Below are 16,794 nucleotides of genomic sequence, written 5' to 3'. Positions count from 1 at the left end.
AAAAAAGAGAGAGCGACAAAGAGGGAGGGAGAGAAAGGGAGAAACAGAGACAGAGCGAGAGAGAAAGAAAGAGGGGGAAGAGAAAGAGAGCGGGAGAAAGAGAAAAAGAGAGGAAAAAAGAGGGAGGGAGGAGAAATAGAAGGAGAGAGAAAGAGACAGAGGGATAAAATATCTCTTCCAAGAACCTCAAAGAAGTCCCTGTGGGGGCTGCTGGATAGAAGTAGTCCTTGACTTATGACCACAATTCAGCCTAATTTTTTTCTTTGCGAAGCAAGACAATTTTAAGTGAATTTTGCTCACTTTTCACAACCTTTCTTGCCACTGCTATTAAGGGGATCACAGCAGTCAAGTTAGTCCCATCTTTGTTAAGTGAAACCTGGGTCCGCCATGGACTTTGCTTGTCAGAAGGTCGCAAAAGGGGATCGTGTGACATTCCCCCCCCCAGGGACATTGCGACCGTCATAAAGATGAGCCAGTTGCCAAGCGGCAGAGTTCTGCTCACGTGACACACACACACACACACACACACACACACACACACACACACACGGGGACGCTGCAGCGGTTGCAAGTGTGAAAAATGGACATAAGTTGATTTTTTTCAGTGGCAACTTTGAACGGTCATTAAATGAACATTTGTAAGTCGAGGACTACCTGTGCAGGACCACCTCGACTTATAACCATTTGCTTAGTGACCATCTGAAGTCACAGTGGCCCTTGAAAAAAAAGTGACTTAGAATGGAATTCCCTCAGTTGGGTGATCAAAATTCAGGCACTGGTCAACGGATTTATTTGATTGATGGATGGATGACAGTTGCTGCCTCCCAGGGTCATGTCTCTCTCTCTCTCTCTCTCTCTCTCTCACACACACACACACACACACACACACCGACCCTTCTCAGGTGGCTTCTGACGAGAATTCAATTCTCAATGAATTGAATTCTCAAAAAATGAATTGAAATGAACCCAACTGACAGAATTCATTCTATCAATGGAGGAAGCCAGACCGGCTAGAGGACTGTGTGACTCCCTTAACACCTGCAGGGATGAACTTAACAACCGTTGTAAAAAAGTTGCAGAACGGGGCAAAACCTGACTTAACAACTTGCCTTGCTTAGCAACGGGCATTTTGGGTTAAGTTAAGTCGAGGATGACTTGAGCTGCCCGGCAGTCGAGTTCCGGCTGGGCAGTTTGAAACCAGCAATAAAGGAGAATATTTATAGCCCAGGGCTGAAACGAATGATTCATGTTTGGGGTGGGATGGGGGGGCTCTAACGAGTGTGTCACAATCACACAAGGGACTGAAAGAGAAGGGGAGGGGATATATCCCAGGGCTTAACCCAGACCTTCCCTGGATTCTCCCAGCCCCTTTTCAGGATGCCAAGCGGGAAGGGTTCCAGGTGGAGAAAAGGCTCCAGGTGAGGAAGGAAGGAAGGGAGGGAGGAAGGAAGGAAGGAAAGAAAGAAGAGCTGATGGGATCAAAGAGCCTTAGTTTCTTCCAGGCAGCAGTTGGCGCAACTGGTTGCTGTAACCACACACACCCCCTCGTTCCACAGAGAAGGCCAGGGGCTCCTCAGGCTGAGGAAGGTGGAAGAGAAGGCAGGCCAAAGGAGGAAGGGGCTCTTGGATTCAAGAGGGAGAAAGGGACTCCGCTGGGGTATCAAAGTTAGGCTGAATGGGTCAAGTCTCTCCAGGAGGGAGATGGGGGACTTCTCAATTAGATGGTTGGATGAACGGATGGATGAAGTGAATAGATACACACCAATAGTAGGTAGGTGGATGATGAATGGTGGATGGATGGATGGATGAAGTAGAGGGAGAGGGAGGGAGGGAGGGAGAGCGCAAGGGTAGGTAGGTAGGAAGATGGATGGATGGATCAAATTAACAGACACAGAGAAAGAGAGAAAGAGACTAGGTGAAGGTAGACGAAAGAGAGAGAAAGAGAAACCGTGGGTGAGTGTGTAAGTAGGTAGGTAGATACTGTAGATAGATAGATATAGATATAAACAGACAGACAGACAGACAGACATGCATACATACATGATGGATATTGTATAGAGACAAGAGACAGAGTAGGTGAAGGCAGACAGACAGGCTCTAGAGGGAGGGAGGGAGGGAGGGAAGAATCTGCTCTGTTTTAGAACCACAGCAGGGGCAGAAGGAACCTCCCAGAGCTGGGAGAAAACCTCTGGTGCCCCCCACTTGCACCAGGCTCTCCCAGCTGGCACTGCTGCTGCTGCTTCCCCCCCTTCAGGCTGGGGGAGGGACTATTTGTAGCTGGCCCCTCTGCTGACAGCCCAAATGCTTCCCCTCAGCCCCCCTGCGCCTCACCCCCCCCCCAAGGAGGAACCCCGGGGGACCCCTCGTCCTTCCCCTGCCGCTGCTGCTATGGAAACGAGGGGAGGCCCCTCCGGGCTTTCTGAAGTGGCTGGAAGGAAGCGGGGCCTTGGCAAGGGAAGCGCCCGCCGGAAAGGGGGAAAAGGCCAGTGCCAGCCTCCCTGGATCAGGGCCAGCGTGCCCCGCCCGCAGCTGCAATGGGCCCAAGGAAGCGGGGAGCCCTGAGCTGCCCAGGAACACGGAAGGGCTCATCCCCAGCTGCAATTCACTCCAGTAAGTTACTCCTTAGGAGTGTGGGTGTGCATGTGTGTTGTAGTTTATCTGTAAGGTTGACTCAGACTTCTGTCCTTCTGAGGTCCGTAAAACGGGGACCCAGATTGTTGGGGACAAGAGTCTGACTCTGTAAACAGCTTAGGGAGGGCTGTAAAAGCACCGTGAAAAGGTATATAAGTCTAAGGGCTATTGCTATCCTTCCTTCCCTCCCTTTTCTCCCTCCTTCCCTTCCATCTTTCTCTCCACTTTTCCCCCTTCTTTCTCTCCCCTCCCTTCCTTTCCTTCTCCCTCTTTTCCCTTTTCTCTCTTCCTTTCTGTGCCTACCTTTTCCCCAGTCCTTCTTTCCTTTCCTTCCTCCCCCCCCTTTCTTCTTTCTCTCTCCCTTTCCCACTGCCTCCCTCCCTCTCTTCATGCCATGGTGGCGCAGTGATTAGAAGGCACTATTGCAGGCTAGCTCTGCCCACTTCCAGCAGTTGGATCCTGACTGCCTCAAGGTTGACTTAGCCTTCCGTCCTTCTGAGGTCCCTAAAACGAGGCCTGAAGATTGCTGGGGTCTGTAAACTGGCAAGAGGAGGTTGTAAAGCACTAGGAAAGGGTACAAAAGTCTACGTGCTATTGCTACATTTTCTTAAAATTTATAATGCATTTTCCCCCTTAAGAGTGGGGGGGGGGCTCTTTTTTGTCTGCTGCAAAAGTACCAGCTGTGCTTTTTATAGGCTTATTTCCTTACAGCTGTTGGGAGCCATTCTTCGTCTTCCAGATAGGAGAGGAAAAAGGGTGTGTGTGTGTTGTGTGTGTGTGTGTGTGTATCTGGATGCCCCAAATCTCTTTACCTTCCGGCGCACGGTGCAGCGATGGCACATCCATTCCCCGGGAGGCAGCATCTCCTCGCTCAACGGAGGGTTGCTGTGGGAGGAGACAAAAAGCACAAATGAGTTGTGTACGTCCTGGAACCTTGGCTAAGTGTGCGTAGATTCGACACATCCCAGGCGACGAGCAGAGCAGGCCTCCCTTCCGCCTGACCGCTTCTGCGTCCAGCCTGGATCCCTTGGGTCGTTTGCTGTTGCCCTCCTTTGCCCAGGAGAGAGGAATTCTCCCCGTTTTTTTAAAAAAAAATATTCATTATTATTAGTACAAATAAGGCGGCGAACATATCCAACATATCTCTCCTCCTCCTATTTTCTCCACAACAACAACCTTGTGAGGTGGTCTGGGTTGAGAGAGAGAGATTGGCCCAAAGTCACCCAGCTGCCTTTCAAGCCTAAGGCGGGTCTAGAACTGCTCACCTCCTGGTGATTGGCCAAAGTCACATAGGTAGCTTTCGTGCCTAAGGTGTGACGAACTCTTGGTGATTGGCCCAAAGTCGCCCAGCTGGCTTTCACAGCCAATGCAGGACTTGAAATCTTTGGCTTTCTAGTCCAGTGCTTTAACCACTAAACCAAACTGTTCCTATCCTATGATAAACTTTCAAGGACCTGAACTTCTTCCTCTGTACAGGCTAAGGATTCTGCTACCTGCTTTGCTCCTTTCCCGGAATTCCTTCCCAAGCACCGTGTGAGCACAAGTGCATCCTGGGACTGGTCACCTTAAGCCTCTTGTGAGTGACCAAAGGCACCTAACACCACATTTCAATTCCAAGGTAAACACCGCCGCACCTTCTGATAGCGGCTGAGCTGTGCAGAGTATGGAGACAGCAAGTCCCTAAATGAAAAGAATGACTTGTGGCCACTTTTCACACTTATGACCGTTGCAGCATTCCCCCCCCCCACGGTCACGTGATTTGTATTTGGATGCTTGGCAGATAACTCACCTTTATGACGGTCACAGCGTCCCGGGGTTGTCTGACCCCGTTTTGCGACCTTCTGACGGGCAAAGTCAAAGGGGAATCCAGCTTCACTTAACAACCGGGTTACTGCCTTGACAACTGCAGTGATTCACTTAATAACTATGCGAAGAAAGGTCGTAAAATGGGCCAAAGCTCACTTTAAAAATATCTGTTAGCAACATAAATTTTGAGCTCAACTTTGGTCGTAAGCCACTGCATCGCAAAAAAGATGTGGGGACTTTGGAAAAAGTGCAGAGAAGAGCAACTAAGATGATGAAAGGGCTGGAGAATAAAATATGTGAAGAAGGGAACTGCAGGATTTGGGGTCTGGCTAGTTGAGAGGCAGGTAACTAGAGGGGACATAACAGCAACATTCCAGTATTTGAGGGGCTGCCACAAAGAAGAGGGGGGTCAACTTCTTTTCCAAAGCCCCTGAAGGCAGGACAAGAAGCTACGGATGGAAACCGATCAAGGAGAGAAGCGACCTGGAATTTAGGAGAAACTTCACAACAGTGAGAACAATTAACCAGTGGGACAGTAGCTTGCTTCCAGAGGTTGTGGGCGCTCCATCACTGAAGAGACTAGACAGTCGCTTGCCTGAAGTGGTCTAGGCCTAGGATCTCCTACTTGACAGGGGGTTGGACTAGACAACCTCCAAAGTCCCCTCCAGTTCTATTCTGATTGACTGACTTCCCGTACTCAGGATTTCAGCTGCTTTTGCCTCTTTAGGTGAAAGCCCACACACCGACCAAGGCTGGACTGCAAAGCAGACTTATATCCTCACTGCTGTGAGCCCCTGAGAACCAGCTGGGGACGCGGCTGGGAGTGACACCCTGCCCCCCCTTGCCTGCCAGACCCCCAAAGCTGCTGCTCCGGTTTAGAATCAGCCCCATTAACAATGCAGGAGGCAGAGAAGCCAGCAGCCATTTTGAGAGCAGGGAAGCGAGTGTGACCGACAGCCTCAAGAGGCATTGTGAGAAAGCCACACAGCGACCGGCCCAAAGAAGCCACGGCTGGAAAGCTGCAGCTGGCCTCCCTTGGCCTCCTGGTTCCACCACCTCCCGCGCCCGTTAAATTTCAGGGGTCAAAACGGCTCACCCCAAATCCAGAACACAGCAGAGAAGGGGTGAGCTGATTTTTTTTTTAAAGGGTGGTTTTTCCAAATGCAGTTTTCACAATCCCAATGGACCCCTGTCTACTAATTAGGAGGACTTGGAGGAAGATGGCAGCAATATGGAAATGTAGACTCAATCACCCAGGCCCAAACCAGGTAATAAAGATGAAATCATGGGAACTGGAACAAAGTTTATTAAACGGAGATGTTCCATTATTCATCCAAGTAACTTCTTCAGTCCGAAAAAAATATATTTTGGGGGGTTAGGCATAGAGTCAGGGAGTCGTCGGAATGAATTAACTTGCAGGGGTCTCTCCCCAAAATGAAATGCAATAGGTAAATGTAGACTCAATCAATTACTACATACAAAGACAGCAGCAAAGTAAACCTGAAGAAGTGGCATCCTGCTAGCAACGCTCAAATTATTCCACTGATCGGCTGGAAGATGCCCAGGAAAAAAGCAGGGCCTACACAGAGTGCTACTAAGACGTTACTCACCCATTCTCTCTGAAGCCTAGCTGCTTTTACACCTGGGTTTTGCTAGAGCCCTGCTCTGCATGCCCCAGTTAACACTTTCAGCCCTCGGATAAAAGGCATCTAAGCTACCTCATTGCCAGTTGTGACAGGAGGCAGCACCCAAGGGCCTGCACAACACACAACAGAGTGTTTCCAAGATTGTTACGCAGCTTGGTGCTTCCTTCCAGAAAGTGTCTGCTAAGATTCAGGGCCTGAGGGCAGGGAGTGACGTCTTCCCCTTTGCGCCATGTTCTTACAGGATGCGTGATGCATTCTGCAAAATTGTCAGACAGACCAAGAGAGAGAAAGAGAGAGGGAGGGAGGGAGGGAGGGAGAGCACCAGCCAACCAGTCAGCCACCTAAACCTGCCTGACTCTCAATCACTTACAGCAGGGTGGCCCAACCTTGGGAACTTTGAGACCCGTGGACTTCAACTCCCAGAATTCCCCAGGCAGCAGGGAGTTAATAACTTTTATTGAAAGGCATAAGTTTCCCTGAGCTGTAGAGTTACAAGTCAAGTCAATTCAAGGTTTATTACAGTCAAAACCAGAAGACCGGAGCAAGTTAAAAACACTCAAGGAATATCCAGTTTAAAATTGTAGAATAAAATAATAAAGCAACAGATAAAATCTGTTTCAAAACCACAACTTGGCATCCAATCGATCAGTTGCTCACATGCAAAACACATAATATCGAATCTTAAACTCTGAGGCCTGTAGTCATTAAATACTGAAATGCAGGGAAGAGAGAATGCCAAAGGGTTTGCTGCATTGATTGTGTGGAATAGCTACGAGGGATGAATCCCCTGGGGAATTCTGGGAGTTGACGTCCACAGGTCTCAAAGTTCCCAAGCTTTGATTCCCCTGACTTACAGGCTTACGCAATAATTTACATGGCAGCTTCTAAGATGCTCAGAACTAACCAGGCTCACTTGCTCTTTTTCCACTAAGTGTGTGACCCATAAAACAAGTCAACCCCTCAATTTTTCTCCCACACCCCTCATGGACAACTCTGCCATTCTGTAAAACTTTAATGGATCCCCGAGGCCTTGACCCACGCTGGTGCCTCTGCCCACATCCTTCTGGGGTGAAAGTATCTCTGGTTAGCTGTCCAGCAGGGCTCCGTGGTCACTGGAGAGAAGCACAACAGTGGGGAGAGTGGAGGCAAGGACAGCCCCCAGGCAAGCATTTCTCTCCTGGAAACTAACCAAGGAGAGAAGCAACCTAGAACTAAGGAGGAATTTCCTGACAGTGAGAACAATGAAGCAGTGGAAATTGTGAAAGCTTCAACACTGGAGGCTTTCTGAAAAGTATAGGAGTAGGGGTTGGACTAGAAGACCTCCAAGGTTCCTGTTGTTCTGTTAAGGATGGAAACTAGGAGAGAAGCAACCTAGAACTAAGGAGGAATTTCCTGACAGTTAGAACAATTAATGAATGGAACAGAAGTTGCCTCCAGAAATTGTGGTTACTCCATCACTGGACTGCCATTTCTCAGAAATGGTGTAGGGTTGCCTCCTTGGGCAGGGGGCTGGGAATAGGAGACCTCTATTATTCTATAGAAGGAAGGAAGGACGAAAGGAAGGAAGGCAAGAGGGAGGGAGGGAAGGAAGGACAATGAATGGAAACTAATCAAGGAGAGAAGCAACCTAGAACTAAGGAGAATTTTCCTGACAGTGAGAACAATTAACCAGTGGAACTGCTTGCCACCAGAGGTTGTGAATGCTCCAACACTGGAAGTTTTTAATAAGATTGGATATCCATTTGTCTGAAATGGTGTAGGGTTTCCAGCCTAGGCAGGGGGTTGGACTAGAAGCCCTCCAAGGTCCCTTCCAGTTCTCCTATTTTATTCTATTCTCCTGCTTTTGGGATAGAAGAGAATACATGTCCTTGACTTCTAACCATGTGTTTAATGACCACTGGAAGCCACAAGGGCACTTATGACAAGAACTGCCTTGATTTATGACCGTTTTCTATACTTATTACCCTTGCGGAATTTCCATAGTCACATGATCAAAATTCAGACCCTTGGCAACTGACTCATACTTATGACGGTTGCAGTGTCTGGGGGGCGGTCACGTGATCCCCTTTTGCAACGTTCTGATGAGTGAAGTCAATGGAGAAGCCAGATTCACTTAATAACCACGTGACCCACTTAAGAACTGCAGTGATTCACCTAACAACTGCGATAAGAAAGGTCCCAAAAAGTGGTGACATTCACTTAACAACTGTCTTGCTTGGCAATGGAAATCCGGGTCGTAAGTCGAGGGCTACCTGTATTCGAGGCTCGGGTTTGAACTGTGAGATTCTTGGTGCCCCCCCGATTTCTTGCAGACGTTTGTGCAGTGTTGCCCTGATGACGTTACCTAGTTTGGCAATGAGACATCTGCAAGGAAACCAACCCAGCCCAGAGAGCATCAAAGCAAGTCTGAATAAATTATTAATTTTAATTGTTAATTTTAATTTAATTTCTAAATCTCATTGTAAATGTCTATTGGTTTTTTTTGGGGGGGATTTTCTATTTAATCTTTCTTTTAACTATAATTAGGCTGCAAACCAATCAGCCACCTTTCAGGATGAAAGCCAATACCAAAATGAAACACGATCCCCGGCGGCGGCCTTTAGCTCTGGCAAAACCCGGGGTCTTTCAGAAAAGCCAAAGCCACAGAACCTGTTTCGTTAGGCACCTTCCCTGTCCCGCAGAAAGCTCCGGCAACCTTCTCTTCAAGGAGAGAAGCAACCTAGAACGAAGGAGGAACTTCCTGGCAGGGAGAACAATTCATCCGTGGAACAACAACTGGCCTCCAGAGGTTGGTGGCTGCTCCAACAGTGGAAGTTTTAAAGACGAGATTGGGGAACCCTTTGTCTGAAGTGGTGCAGGGTTTCCTGCCTAAGGAGGGGGGGGGATGGAGTTGGAATAGAATAGAGCTGGAAGGGACCCTGGAGGTCTTCTAGTCCAGCCCCTTGCTCAAGCAGAATAACTATCCAAACCATCTCAGACAAGCGACTGTTCAGTCTCTTCTTAAAAACTTCCAGTGATGGAGCGCCCACAATTTCTGGTGGCCAGCTGTTCCACTGGTTAATTGTCCTCACTGTCAGGAAGTTTCTCCTGAATTCCAGGTTGCTTCTCTCTTTGATTAGTTTCCATCCGTTCTTTCTTCTCCTGCCTTCTGGTGCTTTGGAGAACAGGTTGACAAACCACCCCCCTTTCTTTGGGGCAGCCCTTCAAATATGGAAATGCCCCTATCATGTCTTCCCTAATTCTTCTTTTTAGTCTCCAGGCCTTTGGTCATCTTGGTTGCTCTTCTCTGCGCTTTCTCCAAAGTCTCCACATCTTTTGTTGCAATGTGGCGACCAAAATTGGTTGCGGGATTCCAGGTGTGGCCTTACTAAGGCTTTGCACAGCGGCACTAATACTTCACCTGATTTTGATTCCGTGCTTTTGTTTATGCAACCCAGGAGTGCGTTGGCTTTTTTGGCTGCTCCTGCTGCACACGGCTGGCTCATGTTGAAGGGATCGTCCACCAGGACTCCAAGGTCCCTCGGACAGTGACGGTCTTTGAGACCGGTTTCACCTCACCTGGACTTCTGCCTTTGGTTTTTCCTGCCTAAATGATGGGAAGACCTCCAAGGCCCCTTCCAACTCTGTTATTCTAGATCAGGGGTGTCCAAACTTGGCAACTTTAAGACTTGTGGACTTCAACTCCCAGAATTCCCCAGCCAGCTCTGCTGGCTGGGGAATTCTGGGAGTTGAAGTCCACAAGTCTTAAAGTTGCCAAGTTTGGACACCCCTGTTCTAGATATTCTAACCTCCCAAGAGGAGCAGAAAGGACTGGAAACCCGAGGTGCTCACAGCTGCTGAGGTTTCATCTTTGTCAACAGGAAGCCCAGGAAGGGCTTCGGCAAACAAAGGCCCATCTTTCAGCCTCCCCTCCATTCAAATGAAAGGGTGACTCAGAGCAGTTAGCTGGCCAGTTTAATTATCTTAGTTAAGAGTTTCTGTTTTGGTACCTCCCAGGAAACACAATTTCTTCTTCCTTTTAGCCACCCAAAAATTCCCCTTCAACACCGTGGAGGGAGTCCTCCGCTTACGGCTACAATTAGGGTAACTTCATGGTCATTTTTTTGTTTGTTTTTTACTTGAGCCCCCAAACTTATCTTGCTAAGCGATACCGTTGTCAAATAAATTTCTGTCCCCTTTTACGGCCTTTCCTGCCACCGTTGTTAAGTGAAACACGGTTAAGTTCGTCACACCCTTCTGAAGGGGAAGAATCCGGATTCCCTATTGACTTGGCTTGTCTGAAGGTCGCAAAAAGGAGATCAAGTGACCCCGACATAAATATGAGTCAGTTGCCAAGCAACCAGATTTTGATCACGTGACTGTGGGAAAACTACAACTGTCGTAAGTCTGAAAAAAGCAGTGTTCCAATATCTCAGAGGTTGCCACAAAGAAGAGGGAGTCAAGCTATTCTCCAAGGCACCTGAGGGCAGGACAAGAAGCAATGGGTGGTAAGTAATCAAGGAGAGAAGCAACCTAGAATTGAGGAGAAACAAGTCCCCTTCTTCAGTGCCATTGCAAACTTTGAATGGTCACTAAATGAGCTGTTGTACGTTGAGGACTGCCTGCAGTCAGTCTCAAGGCCGATGTAGTGAGAGACGTTTCATACAACAGACAAACAGGGGGCTCGTGCGTATTCTGCAATCAGAGTAGAACGGGGCTTTTCCTTCTGGGCGGGAGCTGTGTGGTTTCGCCCTTAAGCCGCCGCTAAACCCCACATCTGCACCACATTACCTCCTTTCGTGCACTCCCAAGTGTGCAAAGGGTTGAAGGATATTTGACTTCCTTTTCAGTCTGCTGCGATGAATGTATTTTAAGGAGCGTTTGTGACGGCTTCCCCGAGAGGCCCCTCCCGGATCCATTGGCGTAACGGGCGGGAAACGCCTTGACACCCACCTAGCGCTATTCATGGTTTGCTCCGGCGGGCCCTCCCTTCTGCCCACGTGTGACGGGCCTGTTTGCCACAAGCGAATGCGAAGAAGAGGAAATTGCACAAAAGAGCCTGCAGCAGAAGGCAGCAAAGGCTCTTGCGCACAGAGGCCGGGCCAAGTCACCAAGTCAGAGTGGCTGAGATTCCAGAGCTGAAAGAGGCACCCGGCGGAGCCAAGAACTCAACGTGGCAAAGACGTTTCGGCGGAGAGAGGATTCTGGACCCGGCATTGCAGGGCCTGAAATGAACAAGAGAGGGAGGTCTGGAGGCCTTCTAGTCTAACCCCATGCTCAAGCAGGAGACCCTGTGTCGTTCCAGACAACATGGAATGTGGCAGCCTCCCACATTCCCAAGAGAACCTGCGCTATTTCAGATAAATGGCTGTACAATCCCTTCTTACTATACCTCCAGTGATGGAGCACCCACAGCCTCTGGAGGGAAGCCCTTTGTATGTTGAGGACTGCCTGCAGTCAGTCTCAAGGACGATGTAGTGAGAGACGTTTCATACAATAGACAAACAGGGGGCTCGTGCGTATTCTGCAATCAGAGTAGAACAAATTGACTCCCTCCTCTTTGGGGCAGCCCCTAAAATACTGAAATCCTGTTATCATGTCCCCGCTAGTCCTTCTTTTCTCAAGACTGGCCAAACCCAATTCCTGCAACCGTTCTTCATATGTTACACAATCGAAGGTCTGATTGAACTCGATCAAGCGTTCAGTTTTGGTCACCACAATGTAGAAAAGATGCGAACTCCAGAAATGTCCAGTTTAATGAAAAGAAGGACCAGGGGAGACAGGATAGCAGTCTTCCAATATCTCAGGGGTTGCCACAGAGAGGAGGGAGTCAAGCTATTCTCCAAGGCACCTGAGGGTAGAACAAGAAGCAATGGGTGGAAACTAATCAAGGAGAGAAGCAATTTAGAACTGAGGAGGAATTTCCTGACAGTTAAAACAATTAATCAGTGGAACAGAAGTTGCCTCCAGAAGTTGTGAATGCCCCAACACTGGAAGTCTTTAAGAAGATGTTGGATAGCTATTTGTCTGGAACGGTATAGGGTTTCCTGCCTAGGCAGGGGGTTGGACTAGAAGACCTCCAAGGTCCCTCCCAACTCTGCTATTGCATTGTATTGTATAAGCTTCTTACTTGTATCTGTTGGCTTTAAATGCAGAAAATGCATTGCAGCTAGTCCTCAACGTACTACCACAACCAAGCCCAAATTTTCTGTTGCTAATCGAGAAGATGTCAAATAAGTTTTGCCCCATTTTACAACTTGCCACCGTTGTTAAGTAAACCACTGCAGTGGTTAATAGCAATAGCACTTAGACTTATATACCGCTTCGCAGTGCTTTTCAGCCCTCTCTAAGCAGTTTACAGAGTCAGCCTGTTGCCCCCAACTATCTGGGTCCTCATTTTATCGACCTCGGAAGGACGGAAGGACGAGTCAACCTTGAGCCTGGTGGGATTTGAACTGCCAAATTGCCGGCAGAAGTAGCCTGCAGTACTGCACTCTAACCCCTGCGCCACTGAGGTTGTTAGTCACATGGCTGTTAAGTAGATGTCAGAAGGTCGAAAAGGGGACGACGCAATCCTGGCCCATGAGCCGGTTGCCAAGCGTCTGAATTTCCATCCCGTGAAAATGGGGAAGCTGTCGAGGTTGTGTGGAAAACGGTCACAGTTTCCAATGCTGTTGTCACTTCAAACGGTCAGTAAACAAATGGTTGTAAGTCAAGAACTACCTATATAGAGAATCATACCGAACCGCTGTTATTCTATTAAGAAACCCTAACCCTATTTTTAAAAATGGGTGATATTTCAACCCTCTATTTAACCCAAAACTGGGGGGGGGGGATCTGGGGGGGGATCTCTGCTCTCCCAGGTGCTGTATGAAAAGTTGGAGTGAGGGTCGCCCCAGACTTAACCCCCCCCTGAAATGTCGCAACCTGGGCTGAAAAGGGGGAGCAGCAGCTGATATAAAATTATCAAGTAGGTGGGCGATCAGAATTACATTAATTAAACCTTACATATTTAATATCTATTAATATTATCTATGTAATTATTATTATATTTGAACATGCATACACCCTCACTCTCTCTCTCTCTCTCTGATGGTTATCCTCAAGAACTGGTACTTCCCAGGTTTAAAATAAATTAGGAAAGAGGTAAGCAGAAACATCTGCATTCATCCTTCCTTTTCTCCCCGTCATCTGGGGTCTTCAGTTTGCAGTTTGACTGTGTGTGTGTGTGTGTGTGTGTGTGTGTGTAATATAAACCTCTGACTTCTCCAGCTCATGGCCTCTGCATCCTTACTCTATCAGCAGTTGTAGGCAACGTGGCATTGAGCAGGCCGGGATTCTCCAGGACCTAGGAGGGCAGTGGTTGCCCACTCCAGATTTCGTTCTCGAGATTTCTGCCACAGACTTTTTACTCACAGGTGCAGGGACTAAGCACAGAGCTTTTTGGGATGATAGAATCATAATGGGAGGGACCTTGGAGGTCTTCTAGTCCACCCCTCTGCTAAAGGCGTGCTATTCTGGTCAAACAGTTGCCCAATCTTATTTTTGACACCTCCAGTGATGGAGCACCTAGACTCCAGGAAGGGAGCTATTCCACTGATTGATTGTTTTCAACTGCCATGAAATCTTCCCTTATTTCTAAGTTGGTTCCACAGGCTGCTTCTGATCCTTCAGGTGTTTTGGAGAATAATCTCCATGTGCCTCAAGCACTGGAAGACAGCTGTCATGTCCCACCCCCCCTAATCCTTCTCAAACAAGAGGGGGGGGTCCACCTATTCTCCAAAGCCCCTGGAGGCAGGAGAAGAATCAACGGATGGAAAGTAATCAAGGAGAGAAGCAACCTGGAAACTTCCTGACAGTGAGAACAATTCATCAATGGAACATCTTGCCACCAGAAGTTGTGGGTGCCCCATCGCTGGAGATTTTAAAGAAGAGATTAATGCCAGAACAGTGTAGGGTCTCCTGGAGGTTGGACTAGAAAACCTCCAAGGCCCCTTCCAACCATAGGATTCTAGGTCTACGCATCTTAAAGTCTTTTGGCTGGGGGAATTCTCGGAACGGAAGTCAGAGGGAGATCCAACTTGGAACTTAGACCAATTAACCAATGGAACAGCTTGCCACCAGAAGTTGTGGATGCTTCATCACTGGAGGTTTTCAAGAAGAGATTGGACAGGCATTTGTCTAGAAAGGTATTGTGTGCCCTGCTTGAGCAAGGGGCTGGACTAGAAGACCTCCAAGGTCCCTTCCAACTTTGTTATTTTTTTTTAATAGACTAGATACACCTAGTTCCCTTAACCATTTATCATGGATATTCTTAAACTTATGACCATAATAGAGCCCAAAATTTATGCTGCCAAGTAAGAAATTTGTTAAGTGAGTTTTGCCCCATTCTACAACTTTTCTTGCCCCATTTGTTAAGTGAATCGCTGCAGTTGTTAAATTAATAACACGGTTGTTGAGTGAATCTGGTTTCCCCATTTGACTTTGCTTGTCAGAAGGTTGCAAAATATGATCACATGACCCCGGGACACTGTGACCGTCATAAACGTGAGACAGTTGTCAAGCATCCAAGTGTAAATCGCATGACCATGGGGAAGCCGCAACAGGCATAAGGGTGAAAAATAGTCACAAATCAGTTTTTTCAGTGCCATTGTAACTTCAAAGGGTCACTAAGTGAACTGCTGTAAGTCGAGGACTACCTGTATAATTTAGCCTCCAGATTTCTCCTCTGCAGAATTTTCAGTCCTCCAGGCCACGGTTGTCCCAACGGTGCTTCCCCCCCCTCCCCCAAGAGGCAACTGGACTTTGTGGTTTTTCTTTGAAGACGTTTCGCTTCTCATCCAAGAAGCTTCTTCAGCTCTGACTGAGGTAAGCTGAAGAAGCTGCTTGGATGAGAAGCGAAACGTCTTCAAAGAAAAACCACAAAGTCCAGTTGCCTCTGAAAGAAAAGCACCTTTGGGTCTTCTCTGCAGACTTTCTAGGGCTGTGATGGCGAACCTGTGGCACGCATAACACCGGTGGCACGCAGAGCCCTCTCTGTGCCAGCTGTCGCCCCAGCCCATTTCCATCAAGCATGGGCGCATGCCTCCAGCCAGCCACCTGGTCTTCCAGTCCCTGTTGCACATGAACGGGAGGCAGGGCATATGCGGGGGATGTGTGTGTGTGTGTGTGTGTGGGGAGACACGCTTGCATTGCATTTTAGGGCCTCGCGCAGTGCTTCCCGCACCACATTTTGGCTCCCAGGATGGTGCAGGAGGCCTCATTTTGGCCCTGGAATGTCTCCTGCACCAAACTGGGAGCCAAAAATGGGTGAGGGGCCCAGGGTGCAGGCACAGGGAAAGGGGGAGCATGGGGTGGGTGGGTGTCAAGCGCACATGTGGGGGGAGGGTGACGTGTGCATTGCATTCTGGGTGTGGGTGCGCGCATGCTTTTGGCACACAGCAACAAAAAGGTTCGCCATCACGGTGTGTGTGTGTGTGTGTGTGTTAGAAAACTGACCCAGTGCAGAGAAAGACGGGTTCAGGTTACAACAACTGGATTCTTAATTGCAACCACTCGTTCCCAGAGTCCCAAAGTGCATGTTGGCGCCACTGCGACAAGCCCGGCACAGAGGGGGCAGCTTTTGAGAAAACTACCGTTGCAAAGGAGTTCTGGAGTTACGAGTCTCCCTCTTAGCCGCATCTGAAGGATGTAAGTCACCCATGGTTGGCTTCTTTTCCATCAAAGGCAAAAATGAAGAGGGAGGGAGGGAGGGAAGCCCCTCTTTATTGCCTTTCTGGACTATTTGAAACTACAGAATCTTGGTATTTTAATGATACTGCACTAAGAGGTTCATTTAGGGACCATTCAAAGTTACAGCGGCACGGGGGAAAAGTGAGCTCTGACCGATTTTCACGCCATCGTCGCTTCTACTCCACCGTCTCATGATCAAAATTCAGACACTTGGCCACTCGTATTTATGACGGTCACAGGGAGGGGGGGTCATGTGACTCCCCCCCTTCAGGACAGCCAGATTTAACAACTGTGTTATGAACTCAACAATTAACTGCAGTGATTCATTTAACAATGGTGGCAAAGAAGGTCATAAAATAGGGCAAATCTCAGTTAACGTGTGTCTCGCTTAGCAACAGAAATTCTGGGCTCTATTGTGGTCATTAAGCTGAGGAGTGCATTTAAGGCCAAAGCTTCAATAACACCCAATACATACAAAAACAGAGTTGCTTTGGGGGATTTTGAGAGAACGACAGAATCTCGTAAGGGCCTTCTAGTTACCGAGAGTGACTTTCGTATCTCCCTTATTTACACTTCAGCCACAATTAGCAAACTTCTTTCTCGGTTGAGCCCAGAAATATTTCTCGTTTCCTGTCCCCGGAGCTTTTTTTTTTCCTCAATCAAGGAACAGCTCACCCAATATGTCTTCACCGCGTACTTGGCCAACGGCATGATGGAATGCCACTGAAAACATTTGATTTATGATTGCATTATGCCGCCCCTGGGAAGAATTACGAAGGGAAAATGAGGGGGTAATGGGAGTTCAATGTATGGTGGTGATTTGTGGCCTACACCGTAAGGAAGCCGCCTTTTGCATCTCCTCAACCAGCCAAATGTCCCTTGCTGAAGTAACTGGGAGAGGGGCCTTGGAGTCCCAGTGGACGGCCATTTGAACATGGGCCAGGAAGGAGTGCGGAGCAGCAGCCAAAAAAGCTAACACAATCCTGGGTTGTACAAACAG

General features: G+C 48.3%; 1 protein-coding gene across 3 annotated transcripts in view; it reads right to left on the bottom strand.

The window, feature by feature from the left end:
• The window catches only part of PHF12 (PHD finger protein 12), a 52,371-nt gene that overhangs the window by 23,946 nt on the left and 11,631 nt on the right, over positions 1 to 16,794 (bottom strand). For all 3 annotated transcript variants that reach the window (XM_081942809.1, XM_081942810.1, XM_081942811.1), the window contains one exon: positions 3,444 to 3,516. In XM_081942809.1, coding sequence (XP_081798935.1) covers positions 3,444 to 3,516 — 73 coding nt within the window. The remainder of the gene's footprint in view (positions 1 to 3,443; positions 3,517 to 16,794) is intronic.

Source organism: Natrix helvetica (genome assembly GCF_964273705.1).
Source record: "Natrix helvetica genome assembly, chromosome: 2".
Taxonomy (NCBI): domain Eukaryota; kingdom Metazoa; phylum Chordata; class Lepidosauria; order Squamata; family Natricidae; genus Natrix; species Natrix helvetica.
Note: the sequence above shows the minus strand (reverse complement) of the source record. Positions and strands in the feature narration are given on the sequence as shown.